The 27715-nt window shown below is 45.1% G+C and overlaps 1 protein-coding gene across 4 annotated transcripts; it reads right to left on the bottom strand.

The window, feature by feature from the left end:
* Positions 1-44: 44 nt before the first annotated feature.
* On the bottom strand, positions 45-27715 carry Clta (clathrin light chain A). 4 transcript variants are annotated; one of them, XM_045158576.1, is made up of 8 exons: positions 27386-27715; positions 24605-24609; positions 16723-16760; positions 14926-15043; positions 7697-7808; positions 2696-2749; positions 1460-1495; positions 45-493 (listed from the first exon to the last, which is right to left on the bottom strand). In XM_045158576.1, exons 1-8 carry the CDS (start codon positions 27586-27588, stop codon positions 322-324), a joined length of 738 nt encoding a protein of 245 aa, XP_045014511.1. In that variant the 5' UTR covers positions 27589-27715; the 3' UTR covers positions 45-321. The 4 variants fall into 4 exon arrangements, with proteins under 4 accessions (XP_045014511.1, XP_045014520.1, XP_045014515.1 ...); XM_045158585.1 differs by lacking the exon at positions 2696-2749; XM_045158580.1 differs by lacking the exon at positions 1460-1495 and having other exon boundaries at positions 27386-27714.

Below are 27715 nucleotides of genomic sequence, written 5' to 3'. Positions count from 1 at the left end.
CTCCATGCTACAGTACATCTAGAGATCAGTAAAGAAGCCTTGTGTATATTGTCTGAAACAGAAATTTATTCCCAGAATAATGCACAAAAGCACAAGCTGAGGCTACTGTTGGGCGCTTTCTTCCCTTCCTCTTCCTCCTCCCCCTCCTTTCTGAATGCCAGGGAGAACACAGTTGAAGGAAACATGCAATCACAAACAATGATCAACTAAAGACAAAAGGTTTGGTCCAAAAGAACTCAACATAATTAATCCAATTATGTGAACAGCTTCACTGAGTAGGATTAAGAAATTGCAGATGTAGTGTTTACACAGAGTGGGTCTTCAGTGCACGAGGGGGGCCTGCTTGAGGGAGATGAGGACTGAACGCATGCGGGAGACGTCTTTGGCCTGTTTGCTGGACTTGGGGTTAAAGTCACAGAGCCGGGCCACCCGCTCCCACTCAGTGCCTGGGGATGACTCATCAATGTCATTTACAAAGGCTTCTTCTGCTGCCCTGAAAGCAATCAAAACAAAACAAAACAGTCAGTTTCATGTAAACTCCACTTTAAGCAACCTGGTGGTGGCTGCCTTGTTACAAAAGTGATTGCCTATCCATCCCTGACTCATTGGCATTCTGATTTTCCCAAGAGTAAACACTACAGCCCCTGGCTAAGGTCGGATGCAGGGGCAGACATGTGGCCCAGCTCTCCTAGGCACAGGGGCCCAGGCTACTGTGTTCAATGGTGGAATACAGGTGTTCGGTTAAGGACTCAGTCTGTCTCTTAGCTCATAAGAGCACTGAAAAAGCCAGCGCTCAGCTATCTCACACACTGCTTTTATCAACAAGGGTGAAGCAGCAGGCCAGTTAAGAATTTGCAGAGTAGCCTATGTTGGGCTATATATACTGATAGGAAAATTTGAGACTTCTAAAAAAAACCCCACTGGTCATTGCACAATAGCCTCTAGACTTACTCCTAAGGCTGGAGAGAAACAGGGCAGAGCAAAAGGAATACAAAACAAAGCTCTCATGCTAGCAAGCACTGAAGCCATTCTGGATAGGACATTTGTTAGGACATTCTCCAGTTCAGCCAAGTGTGCCATTTTCTCTCCAGCCAGGCGCCTGGTACCACTAAGAGCACACTCTGGCAGGAGAGCCAACATTAGCTGCTTTCTGGCAGGAAGCCACTCCAACATTCTTTAACATCACGATCAGCCCACCCTCAGTTCAGAACTAACTGGTGGGAGGGAGCTGCAGCCTGAAAGGACAGTGGTAAGAGGTGGACGACACAATATATTCATCTACTCCAACAAGCATCATCACGGGCAAAGCAAAAGCAATGGAGATGACTGGTCTGTGGGGACAAAGGGGTGGCACTATCACAAGGATGGCCGTGGCAAACACTGCTGAAGCCCAGAGCCACTACAACACTGCAACTTCATGGCACACACAGTTAGGAGCAGTGAGAAAGGTTTACTTAACTGTTCTAGGCTGTAGCAAGGATGGTTTATGTTTGTGCTTAAAGGTGAAGAGAAGAAAAGAAACAAGGAGAGAAACTTTAGGTCAGATATAGAAAATGAGAATGAGCTCAATGCAGATGGTCAGTAAGCTAGACATGCCCTTGCCACTCTATGCTTAGGAACGTGCAGTTGGCTTTGCTGGGCCACCCTGCTGCCCAGCAAAACCAGACTCGACCTTTCCCGTCTCCATTTCTACTCCAGAAAGAATGTGCCAAAGTCAAATCAAATACCCCTGTGGGCCCGGCATTTCACAAGCCTCACTACTTGTGCATCCAGGGCCCAGGAAACCCAGTTCTGCTTCTAATGATAGGAAGATCTCAAGGTCTTGAGCCCTAAGAAACCTCAGCCTGCCACCCACCTTCCAGAGGTGTCTCCTCTTCCATTCCATCCTTACTCTCTTACATGAAAAGGGGATTCTAAGTTTTAAGGAGGAAATACTGAGGACTGCTTCCAAGCCTTCAGCAATACTGCTTTCATAACAGAAATCCTTACTAAAAACAAGCATTTTCCAAGGAAGATGCGGGTTTTCTGTGGCAGGGAGACTAAAGCGTGGCTTTTATCAGAAAGCTTTGGCTATCTTGGCCTCACAGCTCCATGGTGGGGGACATGGCATCAGAAGCTTGTTACTAAAAATCAATTTCTGACATCTAAGACCAGGAGGAAACAATGACAGATACCCATCATAGGTAGCCCCTCTGTTGTGAGCACCTCTGAGTGAGAGACAATGGGCCTCATTCTCTGAAGGCTCAAGTACAGAGGAGGCAGAGCTTCCCCCCAGCTCTGACTCTGGCAACGTAAGATGCTGCTGCTCACTGGCTACTAACTAAGGGAGAGGCTCTCCTTCCCATCTGGGGCAGGCAGACAGGCAACAGATCCCTGGAAGTAGCACGCATGGCAGCAACAGCAAAAGGTCACCCAAGTTCTATGCCATTCCCAAAGAAGATCATGAAGGATCCACATTTTGAAAGTTGTTTCCCAAGATCCCAAGTATGAAAATGGTCACCAGGGGGTACAAGGAGTTATAATTCTCCAAGATTAACAATGGATCATATCTAGCTTATCAACTCTCAGGCAGCCCCACAGTGCTTAATGTGAAATATTTTAAAAAGCAAAGAAACTTGTGACAAAAGGAGCATTAACTCTAAAACAAAAAGAAGAAAGAATCAAAACAAGAAAAGGAATTAGTTTTGCAACATACACATAACCAATCACGTCAGCGAAGGGTTGTTTGTAGAACGCTTCATCTGCCACCCTAGACAGCAAGAGGTCCAAAAGGCAGGCAAGCAGGCAGGAAAAAAGAGAGATCATTGAGAAGCAGAAACATCTAAAATCCACAGTAGAGGCACGACTAGGCTCTCTAGGGAGCTGTTGCTGGCTCCATTCTAACCCGGGGGCTGCAGGGGCAGATGCTGCAGGGCGGCTTCTTCAGACCTGGCTGTCCCACATGAGGGTCCTCTGCGAGCAGCGAGTGTTGCAGCCTTCAGCTTGGGCCTTACTCAGCAAGGACCTTTAGTAATAAGCACCTGATTACACACACACACACACACACACACACACACACACACACACGTACATTATATTGATTCACTCCTCAACCACACCAACTCACACCACCAAGTGCTCTTACCCTGTTCTACAGAAGAAACTGAGATGAAGCAACGTGCTCAACTACAACAGTGGCAGGCAGCACTGCTCTCAGAGCAAGGCTCGTTTTACTTACGAATAATTAAAGCTGCTTCCCAGCTGGTGTGTGCCCAGGAAGCTATGCCACCTTTCTGCCAGACTTAGTCACACTGGGCATGAATACTACCAGGCAACAGATGTGCTCAGTCTCAAAGATTTATTTCCAAATCTAGAATTCAATGACTACTTCCCCAAACTGGCTGGCTGAATAAATTTTCAGTGTTCTAGCATCACAAGTGGCTGTTTGAAAATGCCTACCTTAAAGAGAAGCAAGCAGTTGTAGGTTAACTGGTCTGGTGGAAGGAACACAAACTAGCCCTGGCTTTCTACGTGTCTGCTTAAGCTAGGGAAGTTTCTGAACATTTCTATGCTGATCTTGACTGTCTGACAGAGTATAGTTCAGCATCTACAACTTCATGCCTTAACTCACTGAGATGGGGAAGCAGGTCAAACGGCAGGGCTTTGGGATAGGGAGGGAGACATCGTAGGTAAAGGAGTATTTCAAATAGAGTTCCTCAGGCAGTCTCAGCCTGCCCTTTGCCAGATTAGTTAGGATGGAAAATTAAATGGGGCTATTTCATTTTGGTTTTTCAGTAGCCCAGGCTGACCTTGAACTAACTGCAATCCTCCTGCCTCAGCTTCCCAAATGCTAGGATCTTAGGAGTGAGCCAGCCATCATGCTGGAAGAGACATTTTTAAATAATAATCATGCCATTAACTTAAGTCATTAACTTAAGCACACGTGTATATTAGAAGGCAAGTTCTAGTAATTTTAATTTCCATTTGTACTGATCGACTCAGAGGGTCTCATGTATCCCAGACTGGCCTTGAACTTACTATGTACCCAAGGATGACAAACTCTTGATTCTTCTGCATCTACCTTCCGCCCTGGGATTAGAGACCATTATCACTACACCTGGTTTGTGTGTAACCCCAGGACCTAGTGAATCATAGGTAAACATCCTGCCAACTGAGTTATACCCTCAACATAATTTCTGGTATTTAAATATTGTCATTATTCTCATAAATGCATGCATATTCATCTTTCTTCCTTACCATAGTTTATACCCAGAAGGTATTTTTGTGGAAATTTAGAGAAAGGAAAAAAAAAAAACCAGCCTGATTGTAACTCAAGTGACTCAGTAGCAAAAGAGTTGTTTGTGGGCCAAGTGTGAGAAAAGCAAGCCAATTTGTAAATCTATAATCCTTTTAGTTTATAAAAGGGCTCAACCCAATTGATTTCAATTGCAGCTTGCTTCAAAATTTATAATCCAGAGACTGCTTCTCTTCTGGCTTGGAAAAGGGTATGTTCTGGGGCTGTCCGTCCTAAGTGAACTGCAGGAGCTCATCACTGCTCTGAATCCTCTGCAAGGAGAAGCCATCACTAGTGCACGCTCTGCTGCAGTGACATGGGGGCTCTGGCTTGGACCAAGAGGAGGAAGATGCAGTCTGTGAACTGAGAACACACTATATACATTCTACCTGCAGGCCAAGGACCCCACCTGACTGCTCTAACCCTCCACCCAGCACAGTGCCTGGTCTGGATGTAGACCCAGTGTGTTGGTCAGGCCCAAGGACACACTCACAATTAACTGAATGCCCTGTCCCAAGCTTCCTTTTAAACAGCTCTCCTTTGTTTGTTTGTTTTGGCTTATCTCGCAAGTATCACCCAGGAAGAATAACACCTGCTTGAAATGAAATGAGCACCTCATTTTCTTTTCTAAAAATTCAAACATTAGAGGCAATGAGTCACTTTGTAGACATAAATAGTATCTATTGCTTTGGCTCTAAAATTCAAAGGTAAGCAGGGATGGAAGAACAGAGTGGTCAGGAAACAGCATAATCTCACTGGTCCAAGCCTATAAACCCAGCACTCAGGAGTTAGGGTAGGAAGATTCTAAGACTATGGCCAGCCTGACCTGCAAAAATGAAAAATAAAGTAAAATAAAATCTCCAGGACAGACATATACTGGGGGGAAAAAATTCCTGAAAATGTTTTCTTGTTTCTTTTTTCTAAGGTAGGGTCTCACTTTAGCCCAGGCTGATCTGGAACTCTCTCTGTAGTCTCAAACTGGCCTCAAACTCAGTGATCCTCCTACCTCTGTCTCCCCAGTGTTGGGATCAAAGTCATGCACCACCACACCTGGTCATCTTTTCTTTTTTATTAACATGATCTCTCTCAATGTACCCCAGGCTATCCTTGAACTTGTAATCCTTTTGCTTTGGCGTCCTGACTGTGAGATTACAGGAGTGTGACTTGAGGGTGGTGTGTGTGCGCGCGCATGTGCATGTGTGCATTGCTAGGGATCAAACCCGGGGTCTTGCACGTAAGTCAAGTGCTCTTCCACTGAGCTTCATTCCTAGTTATACAAATGACTGGTGAATGGATCCTAACACCGTCCTCTAAATAATCACGGGAAAAAAATTTGAAAAAGGGCCGGCCGTAGTGGCACATGCCTTTGATCCCAGCACTTGGGAGGCAGAGACAGGAGGATTGCCGTGAGTTCGAGGCCACCCTGAGACTCCATAGTGCATTCCAGGTCAGCCTGGGCTAGAGTGAGACCCTACCCCCTACCTCAAAAAAAACAAAAAACAAAAAAAAAAAAAAAAGAAAGAAAGAAATATCCCTTCTGTGCTAGGACTATGGTGACAATCCTGCACACACACTGGCTCAAGTGTGTCCTGTACTGTTCACAGGGTAAATAAATGACCTGGGCTCCTACAGCGCTATGCGCCCATTACACAGTAAGCCTCTTCTCCTCTCTGGTACTTGAGAGGTTCATCCGAGAGGAGCCAACTCTAGATTCTTTTACAATTCCAAGTAACAGGTACCATGCCCCTGACCCCAAGTTGAGAGTCTCAAACTCTACGAGCCTACAACAGGCAAGGAAGCAACTCCTTCTTTTCTTTACTATCTGTATGTGTGAGAGCGTGGGTAGACATGTGGAGGTCAGAGAATGCATGCAAGTCCCCGTCTTCTACCTTGTTTGAGGCAGGGTCTCCTGTTCACACTGCTTTTAACAAGGCAGCTGGCTCACAAGCTTTCAGAAGTCTCCTATCTCTACTTCCCTTTCCTCGGAAGGGGCACTGGGATTAGATGCTCACTACAGCATTCAGTTTTACATGGGTTCTAGGGCCAAACTCTCGTCTAAGGAATCCTGTCCAGGATGGGCTAGCACATTTGGCTACGGAATGTAGAAGAGGTCTGAGTACTGAGGCACTTTTTGCTGGAGATCACCACACTGAAGCATCATTCTTTACGACAGACCAGGACTTGGACTTGAGGGGAAATCACCTTGAGTAAGCACAGGGTAGAGGAGCATGAGGCCAGTAGCACCTCACACTGACCATAGGCTCAGCAGAAGCCCTGGGCATCTGGAAGGAAGCCATCCCTTCTGACAACTAACAGCTTGACCAGACAGAACTTCAAATGGAATCCGAAAGGCACTCTTCAATGTATCCCTCAGAGACAAGTGACCAGGACAGAGACCTGGGCCTAGCATCCAAAGGGGCAGCTGACAGAACCAAGAATGACCACACAGGCTACTGTATGAGACAAAGTGCCCATCATTCTGTCTCAGTTGCCCTACAATGGCATCAGTTGGCTGTCAAAGTGGTTAGCTACCTTTTTCCTGACAGATCTAATGCACCTGCCAGAGATGAGGGCACATGACCTAGCCTGCTTCCTGCCCAACACAGAAACCTGTGGCTCTACCTGGAAAATTAAAAACTACCCCCAGGTCCAGTCTGGCCTGGAGCAAGTACAGTGCCTATTATTCAGTGAAAGTGGACTCTGAAGCCATCAAAAGCAACCCAATGTGCCCAAACTGAGGGGACGTCTTACCGCATATATGCCTCTCTAAGCCACTTCTAAGCTTCTAAAGTCAGTGCACACCACAGCCACTGGCTGCCAGGGATGCGAATGTCTGTGCTTTCCCCATGCAACTGCTTAATTTTCATTAAGTGTAAAATATATCCTGAAAAAAAGTACTTTTAAGAGCCAATTCAAGGTTTCTTAGGCATAGCTAATACTCAGTGAACCCTTAATCCCAAAGATTATGTATTGGAACATCCTTAGCTACATAGTAACAGAGCACATTTCCATGCCAAGTACCTCATGAAGACTTTTTCATGGGGCAGGTTACATTTAGGGGTGCAACATGACCAAATCTACAATCATCTCCAAAATAATGAGCGTGGCAGAGTATGAAACACATCTTTTGTCTGTGGGTTTTCTATTAAATAACTTTCCCTTTCCTGAGTCATACTACTATAGCTTAACTGATGCAAGCCAATTTCAGTTTAAAAGCCAAACTCACTACCACTGGGATGGCTAAAGGACAGGATGAATTATGCTCACAAGACCCAAGAGACTTGTAATCGCTGTTTCAAGCACTTTCTTCCAAACCTGCAAAGACACACTGAAGAAGAGCAGCCAAGTACCTAGACTGTGTGCTGAAAATGGATTTGAGTCAGTCTTGGATAACTAGCCATGCCAGAACCACCAAGGACGGACCTGTTGTTTGCTTTCGTTTTCTGTAGCTGCTCATCTTGTCTTGCATACCACTCTTCTAGCTCCTTCATCGCCTTTTCTTTCCATTCCGCTTCTTGCTTCCGAGAATTGGCATCTTTGAAAGGAGGAAAAAAAGGAACATACAAATGAAGGCAAAATTCAAATTCATTTCATCTACTTTTAAAATTTATTATCTTATTCTTTTATTTCTTTGTATGGGTGTGTGTGTGCCTGAGACCTTGCCTCATAAAAAAAAAAAACAAAACCTCAAACCCAAAACAACAAAAAATCTTCTAACTCTTCAGCAATTCGAAGATTTTTTTGTTTTGTTTCCCTATCATAGGTTTTTAAATTATTTATTTATTTATTACTTGAGAGAGAGAGAGAATGGGCACACCAGTGGCCCTAGCCACTGCAAATGAACTCCAGACGCATGCACAACCTGTGCACTCAGCTTTACAAGGGTACTGGGGAACAGAATCAAGGTCCTTAGGCTTCACATACACCTTAGCTGCTAAGCCATCGTCTCTCTAGCCCCCACATCACAAGTTTGATCATTAGTGGTTTTATAAAATACCAAGTGGTCCTCTCTTAACTAATATAGTAGATAATGATTCAGGGCCTGGCATGGTGCCTTTAATGCCTGCACTCTCAAAGCTAAGGTAGGATTGCTTAGAGTTAGAGTCCAGCATGAGGTTACAGGGGCTAGAGCCATGGCCCAGCAGTTAAAGGCACTTGCTTGCAAAGCCTGACAGCTTGGGTTCAATTCCCCAGTGCCCACATAAAGCATAAAGTGATACATGTGTCTGGAGTTCCTCTGTGGTGGCAGGAGGCCCTGGAATACCCATACGAGGGAGGGAGGCAGGTGGCAAGAACTGCAGGGAGCCAGGGGTGTGAGATCATTATCAGCATTATCAGTTAACCAAGCCAGACATGACAGTCAGAAAATACACATCTATGTTTTTATTTATTTGCAAGCAGAAAGGCGGTGGTGGTGGTGGGGGGCCAGAACAAACTGCAAATGAACTCTATATGCATGCACCACTTTGTGAATCTAATTTTCCATGGGTACTGGGTAATCAAACCCAGGCCATAAGGTTTTACAAGCAAGCACCTTTTAACTGCTGAGCCATCTCCCTAGCCCCTCAAACATGAAATTTCTTAGGATAAATATGGTTTTCTCTAAAGCCTTTCACTGAAGAGATCTACATCACCGCAGTGAGGTAAAGAAATACATGTCACAGCTAGTGGTACAGCCAACACCTGAAGTCACTGATGACTCAAGCATGTTCTCAGTACACCACCAGTGGCATCTCTACCTTCACAACAACCCCATGAAGGCAAACAACAGGCCCATTTCTGGTAGTAAAAAAAAATAAAGCTCTGGGGCTGGAGAGTTGGCTCAGCAATGTGCTTGCCTGCAAAGCCAAAGGACCCAGGTTTGATTCCCCAGGACACATGTAAGCCAGATGCACGAGGTAGTACATGCATCTGGAGTTCATTTGCAGAAGCTGGATGCCTTGGCACGTCCATTCTCTCCCCCACCCCAATAAATAAAAAATAAAAATAAAATAAAATAAAAAGCTCACAAGTTTGAGTGAACGTCTCAAGGTTACATTAAATGACAGAGCCAAGTCACAAACCCAGGTCTGACTCTAAAGTTCATACTTTACTTGCTCCATTATGCAAGCCTGGTAATAATCATATGATGTGACCGTTACTGCTATGAGTAGTCCAGATAGAGCTTTCAACGTGCACAGAAAAAATAACCAACCTGTAAATTAGTATCTTGAAAGACAGAAAGCAAGGGTGGAATCAAGTAATAACATGAAAGTAAAATAAATAAATAAAATTAGTATTCTTGGGCATTTTTAGGGCCTCTGCAAGAAATGTAGTTTGTAAAACGTTATGTCTATAATAACAAAAATAGCCTAGGGGTGGGAGATGGATCAGCTAGGTCAAGTGCTTGTCCCACAAACATGCAGACATGAGTTCAGATCCTTACACCCATGGAAGGCTGGCTATAGTATCACACATCTGTAATTCTAGTAGCTCTGTGATTGAGATGAGAGGCACAGGTAGACTCCCTAGAAGCTTGTGGCCTAGCCAGCCTATGGTACACAGCAGCAAACAAGAGACCCTGCCTAAACCGAGGAGGAAGGTCAAGAGTGACCCTATGGCTGTCCTCTGACCTGCTCATGCTCTCCATGGCATGAACGTACACACCTGCACTCACACACAGAGAGAAACAGCACAACAGCAGTTAGAAACACCCCAAAGTTTAAAATTATCAGGAGTACATTTTCTAATTCATCAGAGGGTGACCTATCATTCAAAAGGGAGAATCATTTTTTACTTGGCATTTCCAGTGATGAGTGATGATAGTAACGTATATCTAGGAAACATCTGCTGTGGTGTCCATGGCATATGTAGACTGGAGGATACTCTTCTCCTGCAGTGAGATACTAGGCTTTGATGGCACCACATAAGAAAGGAACTAAAAGACTACCACCAACCCTAAATGCAAAACTCCTTTTATATAAGTGAAATTACTTACAAAGTACTTTCTGACTGGAAAGGATATTGTTTTAATGTATCCTAATGATCTCAGAATGGCCTGTAACTTGCCTATATAGCCCAAAATGGCCTCAAATTCATGACCCTCCTGTCTCTACTTCTCAAATACTGGGATTACAAGTATTTTACCACTCAGCACAAAATATTTTATTACACATTAGGACCAAAATGCCATGGAATTTTTTTCTGAGAAAAATTAGTCTAATGTAAGTCAAAATTGTAAACATCAACTCAATGTAGTTACTGTATAGATCAGGACATTTGTCCACTGGCCTTTACAGATTTTTACGTTTCACTGCCAGTAGGAACTCACAATCCTTCAGTGCTTAGCTCGATGGGACGCATGTCGCATGAGCTGAGACAGTGGGGCAGGAAGAATCGCTAGAGAGCAAGGCACATGGACAGGCACCTTCTTCTATGGCCACCCTTAGTTTGAACTAGGAAAGCCGAGAGCTGGACATGGTGGTACGTGCATTTAATCCCAGTACTTGGGAGGCTGAGGCTAGAGTGAGACCACACAGAAAGAGAGGAAAGGAAGGAAAGAAAAGAAAGAAACTGAGAACACAGACAGTGGCTAGTGCTAAAAACCACTCTATTTTTAGCTTCTTCACAGCTCCTGCAGAGAAAAAGGTGAAACTGAAGAAACACCTATTTGTGGACAAATGTGACTGGAACACAAGGCTAGCTGTCTGACTTCCCTCAGAGAAGGCATCTTGACATCTTGAGCCTGGTGTGGTAGTGCATCTCTGCACTTTCCACACCTGGGAGATAGAAGCGGATCACAAATTTGAGGTCAGCCTGGTCTACAAAAGTTTCATGCCAGCCAGGGTTACAAATTAAAGACTGTAGGGTTTCACTCTAGTCCAGGCTGACCTGGAATTAACTCTGTAGTGTCAAGGTGGCCTTGAACTCATGGTGATCCTCCTACCTCTGCCTCCCAAGTACTGGGATTAAAGGGGTGCACCACATGCCAGACTGGACCTATCTTAAAAAATCTTGACTAAGGCCAGGTGTAATGGTGCACTGAGGCCAGCATGAGACCATAGTGAATTCCAGGTTAGTCTGGGCTAGAGCAAGACCTTACCTTGAAACACCAAAGGAAAAAAATCTTGAGTCAAGAACTTGATAATAAAAAAAGAAATAAGGAGCTGGGCATGGTAGTGCATGCCTTTACTCCCAGCACTTGAGAGGCAGAGGTGTAGGAGAATCACTGTGAGTTTGAGAGCAGCCCAAGACTACACAGTGAATTCCAGGTCAGCTTGGGCTAGAGTAAGACCCCACCTCAAAAAAAAAAAAAAAAAAGAGAAGAAATAAGCCACTCCTGAGGTAGGACTACCAAGAGTTACAGGGCAGCCTGGCTAGACTGTAACCCTGCCTTGAAGGGAGGAGGGGGGGGAGGGGAAGAGGAGAGGAGAAGAGAAGGGAGAAGGAGAAAAGATGGGAAAGGGAAAGAAAAGAATGTTTCTAGCACCAAAGTATACTGGCTGTGTAGAAGACAAATTTTTGCAATAAGCCTCTACAAAAAATTAAAAAAATAAATAAACAAGGACCAAGCCTGTTAGCACCTGACAACCTATTTCATCTTCCTAAAGATGCACTGTCCAAAACAGCAGCTACCAACCCCATGTTGCTACTTGAATTTATATTTATTATTAAGATTAAAGCAAGTTTAAGATTCAGTTACTTGGTCATGCTAGTCACATTTCAAGTGCTTAAATAGCCATATATGATCAAGAGGCTACCATGTTGGACACTGTTGACAAATATTTCTGATGTTACCATTGGACAATGTTACTATACAGGTTCAATCTTAAGTGCATCTATTTTGAAAACTGTGCAAACTGGACTAAAGACAAAAAAATCTAGCACGGATTGGCTAGGTAATTTGGGCCAAGTTCTTTACTATTTCAAGGTGTCAGCTACCCCATCTAAAAAAGAGACTCATGTTTTCACTAGGTCAAGTTTTCACTAGGTCAATGGTTCTTGAAAGAAAAATATTGCTGGCATTGTGGGTCTATGGAGAATGTCGCTGTTTCTAGGATCATACAACAAAATACAATGAGATAGAGAACTGCTGTGAGTTCGAGGCCACACTGAGACTACATAGTGAATTAATTCCAGGTCAGCCTGAGCTACAGTGAGACCCTACCTCAAAAAAATAAAAAAAAAATAAAAAGAAAATTATTCAATGCTTATTTTCCTCTTTCAACTTTTGTATTTGAAATTTTAATAAAATGTTGAGAAAAGAATACATGATGTTGTGCTCCGCCACACCTCTCCAACCTACCAGGTTCCATGCACACAACTTTTACACAGGCCAGGCTGGCCGGTGTTAAAATTGGGTTTGGCCTGACCAACTATACGGTTGTGTATACTGAATGCAATTTAGAAAGCAATGAGGCTGAAGGGAATGGGCTTGAATTTTGAAGCAAGGCAAACAGACATTGCTTTACCACTTAACTGTGTGCTTGAAACACTCTGCCTGTGATCCCTATTTAAAAAAACAAAACAAAACTTCCATTAGGGCTGGAGAGTTGGCTAACAGTTAAGTGTGCTTCCTGTACAAGCACGAGAGCCTGAAACCACCTAGAACCCAAGTAAAAAGTCAGACATGCGACTATAACCCCAGTCTCACAAGGTGGACAGAGACCAGGAAACAGCCCCGGCTCATGGAAAAACAGGAAGAGACTCCGGAACAGGCACAAGAGCGATGGAGTGGAACATCTTCACGTCAGCTCCAGCCACTGCAGATGAGCACCCCACGGCAGCTGAGTGCGTGGGGCACCCCAAGGGCACAATCAGGTGCATACATCACACACACATTACATACACACAAGCAAAAAAAAAAAAAACAGCACAATCCTGTGCATACATCAAACACACCATATTATACACACACACACACACACACACACACACACACACACACACACACAGCCTTGGGGCTGGAGATAGCTTAGTGGTTAAGGCATTTGCCTACAAAGCCTAAGGACCTAGGTTCATTTCCCCAGGATCCACATAAGCCAAATGCACAAGGTGCTGCATGTGTCTGGAGTTTGCAGTGGCTGGTAGTCCTGGCATGCCCATTCCTTCTCTGTCTGCCTCTTCTTCTCTCTCAAATAAATAAATAAAAATGAAGTATTTTTTAAATTTTTACTTATTTGAGAGAGAGAAAGAGGGAGAGTGTGTGAATGAGAGAGAGAATGAGCACACCAAGGCCTCCAGTCTCTGCAAACGAACTCCAGATGCATGTACCACCTGGGTCCTTTGGTTTTGCAGGCAAGCACTTAATGTTACTATGTCATCTCTCTAGCCACAAAAATGTTTTTTTTTTTTTTTTTGGTTTTTCAACATAGGGTCTCACTCTAGCCCAGGCTGACCTGGAACTCACTATGGAGTCTCAGGGTGGCCTTGAACTCCCAGAAATCCTCCTACCTCTGCTTCCTGAGTGCTGGAATTAAAGGCGTGCACCACCATGCCCAGCTTGAAATTTTTTTTTTTTAAAGGCTCACATGAAGGCTTGGTCTTGAGCTGGTAGCACTATTGAGAAGTGGCTGGATCATAAGTCTCTGACCTAATCAATAACTGATTCATAGCTGAATGACCACCAGAAGGAGGTAGAACAGGTGAAGGCATGGCTGGGGGGTGTGCCTCTGAAGTTATATCTTGTCCTTGCCCTCCCCAACCTCTCTGCTTCCTAGCTGCCATGAGGTGAACTGATTCTTCTACCATGGTCTTCTGCCATGTCTCTGCTTTGCCAGACCTAAGAAGAGTGGAACCAGAGCCCATGGATGAAACGGAAACTGTAAGCCAAATAAAACCTCCTTTAAGTAGATTTTCTTAGATATTTTGTCATAACAACACATTTCCTAACATACCTCAGATATTCTTTTCCTCCTTTAAATGATAAACGAACTGTCAATGTCTTTCTTCTGGTTATAATACTTCATTGCACTCATAAATACCACTTTAGCTATCTGGGATAACACTTCTTTCATAAGAAGACAGACTTTGAAAGATTTAAGTAATAGCCATGTGCCCATAGCCAGTAAGGTCTTGAACCCAGCCACCCCTTCTATTACAAGTCAAGAGCTCTTACATAGCACCAAACTGATCTTTCTGAAGATTGCTAAGGCTGCCATGCTCCTCATGCGATAGCCTACAATTACGTGTATCATGTCAGTGACTTCTGACCTTCAGACTGAGAAAGACACTTCTCAAAAGACCAAACAAGAACACTATGGTTAATTCAAGTTTAAAAGGATTATAAAAAGAGTCCAGGGGCTGGGAATATGGCTCAACTGCTAAAGACGCTTTTGCTTGTAAAGCCTGACATCCTGGGTTTGCTTCCCCAGAATCCATGTAAAGCACAAAGTGGTGCATGTATCTGCAGTTGTTTGCAGTGGCAAGAGGACCTGGTACACCCAGGTTCAATTCCACAGGACCTACATAAGCCAGATGCACATGGTAGCACATGCATCTGGAGTTCATTTGTAGTAGCAGGAGGCCCTGTCACGACCATTCTCTCTCTCTCTCTCTCTCTCTCTCTCTCAAAAAAGAAAAGAAAAAACTAAATAAATAATTGTTTTAAAAATGAGTGCAGGTTAACTATATCACTGAAAACCGACATCCAAACACAGAAAGAGATTCCTTACCAAGGGCTTCCAAGCGTTCCATTTGCTCTTCTCTCCATTTACGGATACTTTCAGGCTCTGACTGCAATCGATCTGCTTGTGAAATAGCTGCATAACTGTCTGTTGGACCATTACTCTCCTTAACACAAAACACAATGACACTGATCAGCACCAAAAATACCTTCTTGAAATGTGCTTCACAAAACTTAGAACTTCTGGTGACATACAGCAGTACATTTTCAGCACTACTGCACTGAACCCTTGCGATCTCATGAGGGAGGCCAAGTAGTCATTCGTTCCCAAGTGGGAGATGAGGAGGTGAGAGGAAAGTTGGGGGCAGGTCAGTAGCAGACATATTAGGAAACTGTTATCAGCTTTGTTTTCTCACTTGACACAGACGACATGGCATCTGCAGTTACAAAGGTAAGCACACAGCAAGGCAAAGCCAAGAAGGGTTTAAATGTTGTTATACCATGTGAAAGCAAGGCCATTTAACACAGCATAGTAAATTCTAGGAAAAAGGCCAGAAGGAAATGTGTAGTAATTACTTAAACCACCAAGGACAAAAAGGCAAGCAAATGTGAGTCATGGGGGTGTGGGAGAGCATCTTCATACAGGGTATGATTTCAGAGCTGATAAGCTGACAAAAGCAGAAACTGATGTTAACTGTTGGAGGCTTACTCCACTTGGCCAACTAAGCAGTATGTATTTTCAGCTTATCCATCATAGAATATAAACAAAAATGGAAAGAGAATTTCTTTTTTATTGAGGGGGTTTATTTATCAATATATTTATTTTATTTTTGAGTCAGGATCTCACCCTAGCCCAGGCTGACCTAGAACTCACAGCAATCCCTCTACTTCCTGAGTGCTGGGACTAAAGGTGTGTGCTACCATACCCCACAGAAAGAGAATTTGTAAACTACTAGTGGCTAACTTACAGTGCTTGACAGTGTATGATACAGTGTTTAGTATTTTACCTATTCATTTGCATGTGTGTATAATATAATGGGCGTACCAGTCTCTCCCCACTGCAAATGAAAGCCAAATACTTTTCCTGTCTGGCTTTATGTGGGTGCTGGGTAATCAAACTTGGGCCAGCAGGCCTTGCAAACAAGTGTTTAAATGAGCCATCATGGCCATCAGGAAGGGTCACTTCTTGAGGAAAAAAAGAGTAACACTAGGACCAATTCAATCAACTTTAGAACAGTTCTTTTAGCTGGGAACAGTGGCTCAAATATCTATAATCACAGCACTCAGGAGCCTGAGGCTGAAGGACTATGGTGAGTTCAAAACCAGCTTAGACTATGGAATGAGACTCTAGCTCCTCCCCCCCCCCAAAATACAGTGTCCTATCAATGCTACCTCTTCTGTGTAAGAGAGATGTGTATGAATGGGATGTGGTGCATGCATATATATACATATGTATGGGCCCCATATGGATGCATGTGGATATTAAGTGTCACTCTTCAGCCTGACTTTCTTAAGAAAGGGTCTCTCATTGAACCTAGAGCAGGGAGCCCCAGCAATCCTCTCTAAACCCTTCAGTACTGGGGCGACAGGCACGCATGGCCACGCCTGGCTTGATGCGTGAGTGCTGGATTGAAATCAGGTCCTCGTGCTAGTATAGCAAGTACTTTTACCTGCTGAGTCATCTCCTGAACCCAAACGCTACCTCTTAAAATCTTCCACTTTGGTACATACTATACCAGCTAATGTACCAGAAAAGTTAGGAGACTGAAATTTCCAGGTCAGTCAATTCAAATCACAGGTAACAATCTAGATCATTAACACACAATGTTATCAGAGTACTCTGTACCTGGTAGTATTCTCCATTCACCACTCCATCAACAGCATCTGTAAGACATAAGATTTCAGTCTATCAATCAGGGGTGGTCAAATCCTGGGCCAAACAATTACATAGAATATAATATCATGTTTATACTTGGGGTGCAAGGTCACTGAGAAATCCTGTTGGAGCTGAGCTGAAAACCTCCTCCATGTAGACCAGCTGACAGAAAGCTGGAAAAAGCTACACTGCATGCAGTTCAATGGGAGAGAGAAAAATCACCAGTGGATATACTCAACAGTGGACCCTGCAAGTTTTATATTTAGCCAGCTAGGCCAAATGAGCCAACAGGTGCAATAGTGGCACGTCTGTTATGGGGGAGTCCAACCACCCTCTAATTTTACTGGAGGCCTGCTCCATGGGAGGGAATACATCCGATACTGAAAACTACAACAGGAGTAGTCATGAGCCCTAGGGGTGTAGCGTCTGCTGCTGTCTGGCTAAATATATAGATACTATGCTCACCAAACTGCCTAGTAAGTACTTCTCTTAATGTTCATACCCATGTATTAATGCTACTCTCACTTTTGGTTAGAAACCTTCTCTTTTCAGATGGTGGTAACCTTGGGATGACTCAGAAGGCACCACAGCACTGAGAAGTGACAGAGGAGTGCTCAGCACTGAAATATCTCTATCACACCTTCCAAGGCTCAGGGTCCATTGCAGAAGAGGTGGCAGAAATAATGCAAGAGCCAAGGAAGTAAAGGACTCCTTACAACGTGCTCCTTCTGACACAAAATGGCCTCGATATCCATTACCTCACAGTGCCTGACACTACCTACACACGACCACAGTAATAGGAGGAAAAGATGATGACATCAAAATAAAAGAAAGACTGATTGAGAGGGGGAGGATTATGATGAAGAGTGGAGTTTCAAAGGGGGAGGTGGGAGGAAGGAAGGAATTACCATCAGTTATTGTCCACAATTAAGGAAGTTGTCAATGAAAAAAATTATTAAAAATATTGTATGTTTACATACTGAGCTATTAAATTCTCTCTTTGGTAGGTACTAGAAATTATAGTAACGTTTTTCTTTGTTCTTTTTTTTTTGGTGGGGGGGGGTAGCTCCAGATAGGATCTTGCTCTAGCCTAGGCTGACCTGGAATTCATTATGTAGTCTAAGGCTGGCCTTGAACTCACAGTGATCCTCCTACCTAAATGCCTGGGCTACCATCAATTGAACAAAATTTTGTTTGAAGAAACCAAAGCAGGGTGTGGTGGATCACACCTATAATCCCAGCAAATGGGAAGTTGGAGTAGGAGTTTGAGGTCAGGCTGAGGCTACAGAGTGAATTCAGGGGCTGGAGCGATGGCTTAGTGGTTAAGCGCTTGCCTGTGAAGCCTAAGGACTCCAGTTCAAGGCTTGATTTCCCAGGACCCATGTAATCCAGATGAACAATGAGGCACATGTCTGGGTTTTGTTTGCAGTGGCTGGAGGCCCTGGTGCACCCAATTCTCTTTCCCCTCTCCCTCCCTCCCTCCCTCCCTCTCTCTCTCTCTCACACTCTTACTCTCACATAACTAAATAAAGATAAACTGGGTTACAGAGCAGCCTGGGCTAGAGTGAAACCCTGCTTCAAAACAAGAAAAATCAAAATATAGGTGGTAGGTGGCACACATTCTATCAAACTTGACAAACACAAAGTTTTCTAAAAGTAAATAAAAGGGGCTGGAGAGATGGCTTAGCGTTTAAGGTGCTTGCCTGCAAAGCCTAAATACCCATGTTCGACTCTCCAGATCCCACATAAGCCAGATATACAAAAGCGAGGCAAGTACAAGGTCACATATGCCCACTAGGTGGCACAAGAATCAGGAGTTCGATTGCAGTGGCTCACTCCCTAGCATGCCAATCCCCCCACACACACTCTTAAAAAAAAGTGAATAAAAATATTTGCCTGATACACTGGAGAGATGACTTAGCAATTAAGGCACGTGCCTGTGAAGCCTAAGGACCTAGGTTCAATTCCACAGGACCTATATAAGCCAGATGTACAAGGTGACACATGCATCTGGAGTCTGTTTGCAGTGGCTAGAAGCCCTGGTGCACCCATTCTCTCCCTACTCGCCCTTTCCTCTTTCTCTCTTTCTCTCTCTCTGAAATAAATGGATTAATTTTTTTTAAGAAGCATTTGGCTGGCATACTTAACTGGTCTTCTGTAATTGATTCTTTGTTGAGAATGACTACATCACTCAATATATTATTTTAAAGACTTCTAAAACACTAACCAATCACTTACTGCTCTTTACTTGCTAACTTATAGTATTAGCAGCAGCACTAAAGTGTCCCACTTCTCAGACCTTCACTGATACCAGCACTGAGCTTTATCAAGGTTTTAAATCTTTACTAAGTTGACAGCAGAGGAAGAAAACTTTATAGCTTTGTAAGGCCAATCTTACTTCTTATGAAGTTATAACATTTGGCAATTGATTTTCTTTACTAAATAATCTGAATTTTGCCTATTTTTTGTATCTTTTAATCAGTTTTTTGTTTGTTTGTTTTTCAAGGTAGGGTCTTACTCTGGCCCAGGCTGACCTGGAATTCACTATGTAGTTTCAGGGTGGCCTCGAACTCATGGCAATCTTCCTACCTCTGCCTCCCGAGTGCAGGGATTAAAGGTATGTGCCACCATGACCAGCTCTCCTTTAATCTCATAAGTATTCTTTACCAATGGTACTGTCATATTGAAATACTTCCCCCTTCTCATCTTTAGATTTGGTTCATGACATTTAACACCCAGAACTCTTATGATTTTTCCCATCTATTTTTTAAAATTTTTTGTTCACTTTTATTTATTTAGTTGAGAGTGACAGAGAGAAAGAGGCAGATAGATAGAGAGACAAAGAAAGAATGGGCACACCAGGGCCTCCAGACACTGCAAAAGAACTCCAGACGCGTGTGCCCCCTTGTGCATCTGGCTAACCTGGGTTCTGGGGAATTGAGCCTCGAACCAGAGTCCTTAGGCTTCACAGACAAGCGCTTAATGGCTAAGCCATCTCTCCAGCCCTTCCCATCTATTTTTATGCTGCAGGCATCTCCTACACCTTTAGTCCCGCATTCTGGAGGCTGAGATAGGAAGATCACCATGAGTTCAAGACCAGACTGAGCTAAAATGAGACCCTGCCTGAAAAAGGCACGGAGGGGGAAGCTTAAAAAAAGTGGAGGACGGCCGGGCGTGGTGGGGCACGCCTTTAATCCCAGCACTTGGGAGGCAGAGGTAGGAGGATCGCCGAGAGTTCGAGGTCACCCTGAGACTACATGGTGAATTCCAGGTCAGCCTGGACCAGAGTGAGACCCTACCTCGAAAAGCAAAAAAAAAAAAAAAAAAAAAAAAAGTGGAGGAGGCAGGAGAGATGGCTTAGTGGTTAAGGTGCTTCCTACAAAGCCTAGGGACCCAGGTTTGATTCCCCAGTACCCAGGTAAACCAGATGCACTAGATGACACATGTGTCTGGAGTTCCTTGGCAGGAGCTAGAGACCCTGGCATGCCCATTCTACCTACCTCTCTCTCTCAAATAAATTAAGTTAAATGGAGGGAGGGCTGAAGACTTGGCTCAGCTGTTAAAGCACTTGCCTACAAAGCCTAACATGGGTTTGGGTCCCCAGTACCAATGTAAAGCCAGATGCACAGAGTGACACGTGCATCTGAAGTTTGTCTGCCACGGCTGAAGGCCCTGATGTGCCCATTCTATTTCTCTGCCAGGTGTGGTAGCACATGCCTTTAGACCCAGCACTCAGTAGGCAGATGTAGGAGGATCACTGTGAGCTCAAGGCCAGCCCGAGACTACATAGTAAATCTTAGCTCAGCCTGGACTTAAACAACAGGGCTGGAGAGATGGCTTTGTGGTTAAGGTGCTTCCCTGCAAAGCCAAAGGACCCACATAAGCCAGATGCACAAGGGGGTGCATGCATCTGGAGTTCATTTTCAGTGACTGGAGGCCCTGGAGCACCCATTTTCTCTCTCTACCTGCCTATTTCTGTATCTCTCTCTCAAATAAATAAATAAAAATAAAAGGCAGAGTTAGAAGGACTGCTGTGAGTTTGAGGCCACCCTGAGAATGTAGAGTGAATTCCAGGTCAGCCTGAGCTAGTGAGACCCTACCTCGAAAAACCAAAAGTAATTTTTTTTTTTTTTTTTAAAAAAGCTGGGTGTGATGGTGCACGCCTTTCATCCCAGCACTTGAAAGGCAGAGGAAGGAGGATCACCGTAAGTTCGGCCACCCTGAGACTATGCCAGATCAGCCTGGGCTAGAGTGAAACCTTACTTCAAAACCCGACCCCCCACCAAAAAACAGTGATTTAAAAAAGCTGGAGAGATGGTTTAGCAGGTTAAGAGCTCTTACTGCATAAACATGAGGTCCAGATTGGCCCTGAGTTTGATTTCCCAACACCACCTCAACCACCATGTAAACAGCAGAGACTGAAGAATCCCTGAGACTCAATGGTGAGCTAGTCTGACCCAAACACAGCTGCAGGTGTGGTGAGAGACTACATCTGAAGGAAACAAGAGATCAGCTATTGCGGCATAGGGTTTGCTTCTAGCTTACATGTACACACATATAAAATAATGCTTCTCGGGCTGGAGAGATGGCGTAGCGGTTAAGCGCTTGCCTGTGAAGCCTAAGGACCCCGGTTCGAGGCTCGGTTCCCCAGGTCCCACGTTAGCCAGATGCACAAGGGGGCGCACGCGTCTGGAGTTCGTTTGCAGAGGCTGGAAGCCCTGGCGCGCCCATTCTCTCTCTCCCTCTCTCTGTCTTTCTCTCTGTGTCTGTTGCTCTCAAATAAATAAATAAAAATTAAAAAAAAAAATAATAATGCTTCTCTTTAGTTCAACTGGAATTTATTTATTTGAGAGAGATGGAGAGGGACAGGGTGGCGGAGAAGGAATGGAAGAATGGGCACAGTAGGGTCTCCTGCAACTGTGTATGAACTCCAGACACAGGTGCCACTTTGTGCATCTGGCTTCATGTGGGTACTGGGGAACTGAATCAGGTCATCAGACTTTGCAGCAAGCATCTTTAACCATCTCTCCATCCCCTGGAATTTATTTAATAAGTATGGTGGTTTGATTGAGGTGTCCCCCATAAACTTATGTGCTCTGAATGCTAAATTCCCAGCTGATGGAGATTTGAGAATTAATGCCTCCTGGAGGCAGTGTATTGTTGGGGGCAGACTTATGGGTCCACCTGATGTTGGCCAGGGGTAATGCCATCGTTTTCCCCTGCCATCATGAAGCTTCCCCTTGAGTCTATATGTCAAAATGATTTTTTTCCCCCCACAAGCTGCTCTTGGTCTGGTGACTTCTATCAGCAATGCAAACCTGACTGCAACAATAAGATAGAAAAGATTGCTCTAAATTCTAGAGTCTACAATGGCTAATCTGGCTAGTCCAGCATTATGGTTAATCTATTACAGCAAACATACCAACTATCCAGTTAATACAGTCCAGCCCAGGGCCAGCGCCAAAAGAAAAAGGACTTTGGTCACTATTCCATACATAAAACTACAGTCAATGCTCATCCCATACTACCTGAACTATAACCTGCCTTTAGGTCTGAGGACTTGTCTGGACCAACCCACACATGCTTTGAATTTTTGATATATATATACATATTCTCTCTCTCTCTTCAAACCTTTTTGAAGTAAGGTTCAGGTAGGATCCCTGGAACTTACTATGTAGTCTCAGGTTGGCCTCAAACTCACATCTACCTTTGCCTCCCGAGTGCTGGGATTAAAGGTGTGTACCATCACACCCAGCATGCTTTGAGTTTTGTATTAGTGATTATTAGTGCTATACTGTACCACCATGTTTACATGAATTAACTGACACAAGTCAAAGGATAGTCTGTTGCTACAGAAACAAACAAATGAAATCTAGGGCCCTTGATTTACTAAGCTAAGCAGCTCATCTTCAGAAGTAAAGAGAGAGGGAGACAGAGACAGAAACAGAGATGGGGGAGGTGTGGAGTGAAGGTCACACTGGGTGTGTCTTCCTAACCCCTCTCTACCTTATTTTCTGAGGAAGGGTCTCTCACTGAACCTGGAGTTCACCTATTCAGCTTGTCTAGCCAGCAAGCCCTGGGATCAATCTGTCTCTACCTCCCCAGTGCTGGGATTACAAGTACACATTACCACACCTCATATTTTATGTGGGTACTGGGGATCTGAACTCAGGTCTTCATTGCTTGAACAGGAAGCATTTTACCCACTGAGCCATTTCCTCAGTTCCAGAAGGAAATTTTTTTTTTTTTTTTTGAGGTATGGTCTTATTCTAGCCCAGGTTGACCTGGAAGGTAGTCTCAGGCTGGCCTTGAACTCATTAATCCTACCTCAGCCTCCCCAAGTGCTGGAATTAAAGGCATACACCACCACCATGCCCGTCCCCAGAAGGAAATTTACTAATCACGTTCTCAAACTCCAGAAAGAAAGAAGAACCATATAAAGTTTCCAAAGAGAAAACCACCTTCTACTTGCCATGCACTCCCAACATTTAAAATCAGAACGACCTAGGCCTGAGCCCAGTTGAGTCACTGATTAGCTTGCTACCTTAGGAACACTATTTAACTTCCACAATGATCAGCTTAGTTTGCAGTTACTGCATGGACCAAAGTATACGGAGCACCTGGTATAGTACTATATTTAAATACTATGCATGGCATTCTCTAAATTTCTCTATTACTGGCACCAATAAAAATACTATCCTTCCCCAACAATTCCCTTGAATTCACCAACCTCTGTGTCTTCCAAGAAAGAACTTGTCAGAAACACAGTGTCTAGTTGCTGTACTCTGTGTAGTTCAAATGCTTCAGTTCTCCCTGCTCAGCCCTCACAAGGGAAGAATTGTCAATGGCTGGACTGAGCAGCTGCCTCCTTCCTGACCACTTTTCTTTCTCAATAGCTACAGCAACTTCACCCAGTTGGTTACCTCCTGCCTTTAAATTTATGTCTCCTCTCTGGGGCCCCTAACAACTAGAAGTCATGCAGGGCTCAGCCTTCTGATTTTTCTTATGCCCATCTCCCACGGAAATTTCCCAAGGAGGGAGCAGATCTTTTCCTTCCTCTCCCTCAGTTACAGCCTGCTGCCCAACTCTCTCTGGAGAATACACCAGACACAGAACTACCTACAACTTCTCAAATTTACTCAGTGTACACAAAGCCTATGTAAACCTTGTAACTACTTTCCTTCCCATCCCTAGGAAGTAACAGCTGGCAAAATTCAGTACTACCAGTTAGTATTTTATAGTCACTCTTTAATGTAAGCACAAAAATACGTGGCATATACTAGGCACCTTTTTACATAGAAAACATGCCGAACAATGGTAGGAGTTATATATAAATTGCCTCAGACCACAAAGCTCAAGCAACACAGGGCAGAACCACAACTGTGTGTATGTTGGGGGAGGGGCGGGGGAGACGGAGAACTGAGAGAAAGTGTCCACGTAGTTCTCCAGTCCCAAAAGGAAGTGCTGATACTGCACTACTAGCAACCTCAACATACTGTCAGGATCTGGTGTTAAGTCACTAAATGCTTAGTTCAAAAGAACATCTTTCCCAGGAACTAAGTCAGCAATCATTCCTTTCCTTCCCTTTGCTGAAAGCAAATGTCCAACTCTACTCTCTCCACTCTACCTTCCCAACTGCCTGCCCCCATGACCAATGTGTTCTGTACAGGACCCTTTTTGCACATTTCTTTGTCAAGTTTATGAAGATCCATCATGCACCAGACACCCGGCTGGGTAATCCAGACATGACTGTGGGCAAATGTAACACTGTTCTTGAGTCACAAATTTCTTGCTGCTCCCAATTCTCACCTATGCACAGCAACCACGAGGCCTTTCTTTCCTCCCAACACACCTGGGCTAAATAGGGACAAAATGCTATTGGGTGTAAAGGTGGGGCAGCTTGAAACTCAACCCATTTTTTTTTTTTATTTGAGGTAGAGTCTCTCTCTAGCCCAAGTTGACTTGTAATTCACTATGTAGTCTCAGGAAGGCCTTGAACTCACAGCAATCCTACCTCTGCCTCCCAGGGTGCTGGGACTAAAGGCATGCACCACCACAACCAGCTCAACCTTTTTTCTTCACCAAGTCATCTCTCTTTAGGATTCAGTTTACTGAATGAAAGAACACTAAGGATCTAAAGTGAAAAAATTTTTAAATATGTATTTTTATTTGAGAGGAAGAGAGAATGAATGGGCGCCCCAGGGCCTCCAGCCACTGCAAATGAACTCCAGATGCATGTGCCCCCTTGTGCATCTGGATTATGTGGGTCCTGAGGAATCGAACCAGTGTTCTTTGGCTTTGCAGGCAAACACCTTAACCGTTAAACCATCTCTCCGGCCCTAAAGTGAAACTTTCTAATTCTCAAGCAAAAACCAAAGACATCATCCAGTGAAAACAATCCCTAGTCACTGTCCAATTCTGCTTGCTGTAAAATGCATGTCTGGACACATACATTTTCTCACCTGAGTTCCTGTTAGGGGCTGGTTTGCTTAAAAGGTAGCATAGTAGAGTTTTAAAACCTAGAGGCTGGGTGGGGCGTGGCAGCACACATCTTTAATCCCAGCTTGGGAGGCAGAGGCAGGAGGATCACTGTGAGTTCAGGGGTAGGCCAGCCACCCTGACACTACACAGGGAATTCCAGGTCAGCCTGGGCTAGAGTGAGAACCCGACCTCAAAAAAACAAACAAACAACAACAACAACAAAACACAACCTAGAGACTGGAGTGGTTAAGGCCTGCAAAGCCTAACTGACCCAGGTTTGATTCCCAGTACCCACATAAAGCCAGATGCACAATGTGGCGGATGCATCTGGAGTTCGTTTGCAGTGGCTAGAGACTCTAGAACGCCCATTCACATTCATTCTCCCCTCCCCTCCCCATTCTCTAACAGGCATGGTGGAGAACGCCTTTAATCCCAGCAGTCGGGGGACAGAGGTAGGATTGTTTTGAGTTCAAAGCCCGCCTGCAACTACACAGTGAATTACAGGTCAGCCTGGGTTTAGAGAGAGACCCTACCTCAAAAAAACAAAAATAAATAAAACCCTGCAGACTAGGCAGGTATGGAGGCTCTAACCTTTAATGCCACAGGCTAAGGTAAAAGAGGAATGTCATAAGCTCAAAAGCAAGCAAGCCTGGGCAACAGAGTGAGCTCTAGGTCAGCTTGAGCTAGAGTTGGAGCCTATCTCAAACAAAAAAAGGGGAGGGCTGGAGAGATGGCTTAGCGGTTAAGCGCTTGCCTGTGAAGCCTAAGGACCCCGGTTCGAGGCTCGGTTCCCCAGGTCCCACGTTAGCCAGATGCACAAGGGGGCGCACGCGTCTGGAGTTCGTTTTGCAGAGGCTGGAAGCCCTGGCGCGCCCATTTTCTCTCTCTCTCCCTCTATCTGTCTTTCTCTGTCTGTCGCTCTCAAATAAATAAATAAGTTTTTAAAAAAAGGGGGGGAAACACTCAAAAGCTGCAAACTAGGAGCACCTTACCCTACTAAAGTTCTGCCTGGTGATTATAAAAATTAGATTCCTGAGTCTCAGTTATATATACAAGGCACTACTCTGTACCAAAACCTTTATTTCCAATTCTCACTGTCTTATGAGTTTGTTTTCTCATTTATGTTACCTGGCCCCACCCCAAGGGAAGAGTGTAAGGGAGTAAAGACATTCTTACTCGCCCACTTTTAAGGGTTTCTTCTCTGTATGTATGTTTTGTTTTGTTTTTGGTTGGTTAAGTACACGGAGGTTCTTCCTATGTAACCCAGGAAGGTACGAGACAACCTGCCCCAGTCTCCCAAGGAGCCATGCTTGCATCACAGTGACCAGCTTTTTAAAGTAAACGAATAGCCACCGTCTCCTTTCTTCTACTGGTTCCAACTTCCCTATACGATCCCTCGGTCTTTTTTCCACTTAACCTCCGCTCCCACAACCACTATCCTAAGCAGCACACACAGCTGAGGTATCCATGCAGAGGTCAAATTGTCATCCTATCGCTGCCCCGCCTCCCCTCTTTCTCTTTTGCTCGAGTCTGGCTGGAAAAAAAAAAAAGGCCACACTACACCCTACATTCATCTCATTTTTCTTCCTCTGTTGGGCTTGAGTTACCCTTAGACAATATGCGTGTAGCCTTAGTTAACGCTGTTCTCAGAGGCAGAGGATGCTCGAGTACTGGGTAAAGACAGGTGATGCCTATCTTCCTTGGAGAGTTTCTTTCTCCGGGGGCTTGAACCATCATTCAACCCCTTCCTTCCTCCTGGAAACGCAACACTGCTGGACCGCACTGCCGTTTCCGTTTGGCTATACGTCTCAAGAAGACAGAGTTGGTATCACTTTCCCAAGCGGGGCCAAACTGCGCCTCTGCGGTTCAAAGCACGGCGAGAGGCTGCCGAGGTCGGCCGGGCTGCCGCGCGGGTCGCCGGGGGGTGCGTTCCCTTCTCTTCCGCCCGGGCCCAGCAGCACTCCTAGAGTTCGGCGCGGCGGGGCGGGGGGGTTGAGCCTGCCCGGCCCGGGGGTCGCGTTTCCTCCTCGCGGCCCCCAGGAACCCCTTCGGCTCCGTCCCCGGGCACTGAGCCACCCGGAAGCGCGGAGAGGTTCCCAGGGCCGAGGTCCCTCCCCGCCCACCGCCAGCGCGTCGGCCTCCTCACCCTGACCCCCCCGGCGGCTCGCCGTGCGCCTGCGGCCCGGGGGCGCCGCCGTCCAGGATGGCGAAGGCCTCGTCGTTCTCGATGCCCGCGATCTCGCTCTCCTGCTGCGCCAAGAAGGCCGCGGCCGGGTCTTCCTCCCCGGCTCCCGTCACGCCGTTCCCCAGCGCGGGGCCGCCGGCAGGGGCGCCGAACGGATCGAGCTCAGCCATGGCGGGCGACTCAACGGCACCGACACAGCGGCAAGAGTTAAGACACCAAGCGACCGACCCACCGACCGATCGCCCGAGCGCCCCGCACGGACAAGGCGACCCGCAGCCCACCCCCTGCGCTGGCGAC

This window comes from Jaculus jaculus, chromosome 1 (genome assembly GCF_020740685.1).
Source record: "Jaculus jaculus isolate mJacJac1 chromosome 1, mJacJac1.mat.Y.cur, whole genome shotgun sequence".
NCBI classification, from domain to species: Eukaryota; Metazoa; Chordata; class Mammalia; order Rodentia; family Dipodidae; genus Jaculus; species Jaculus jaculus.
This window is presented reverse-complemented; position numbering and strand designations above follow the sequence as displayed.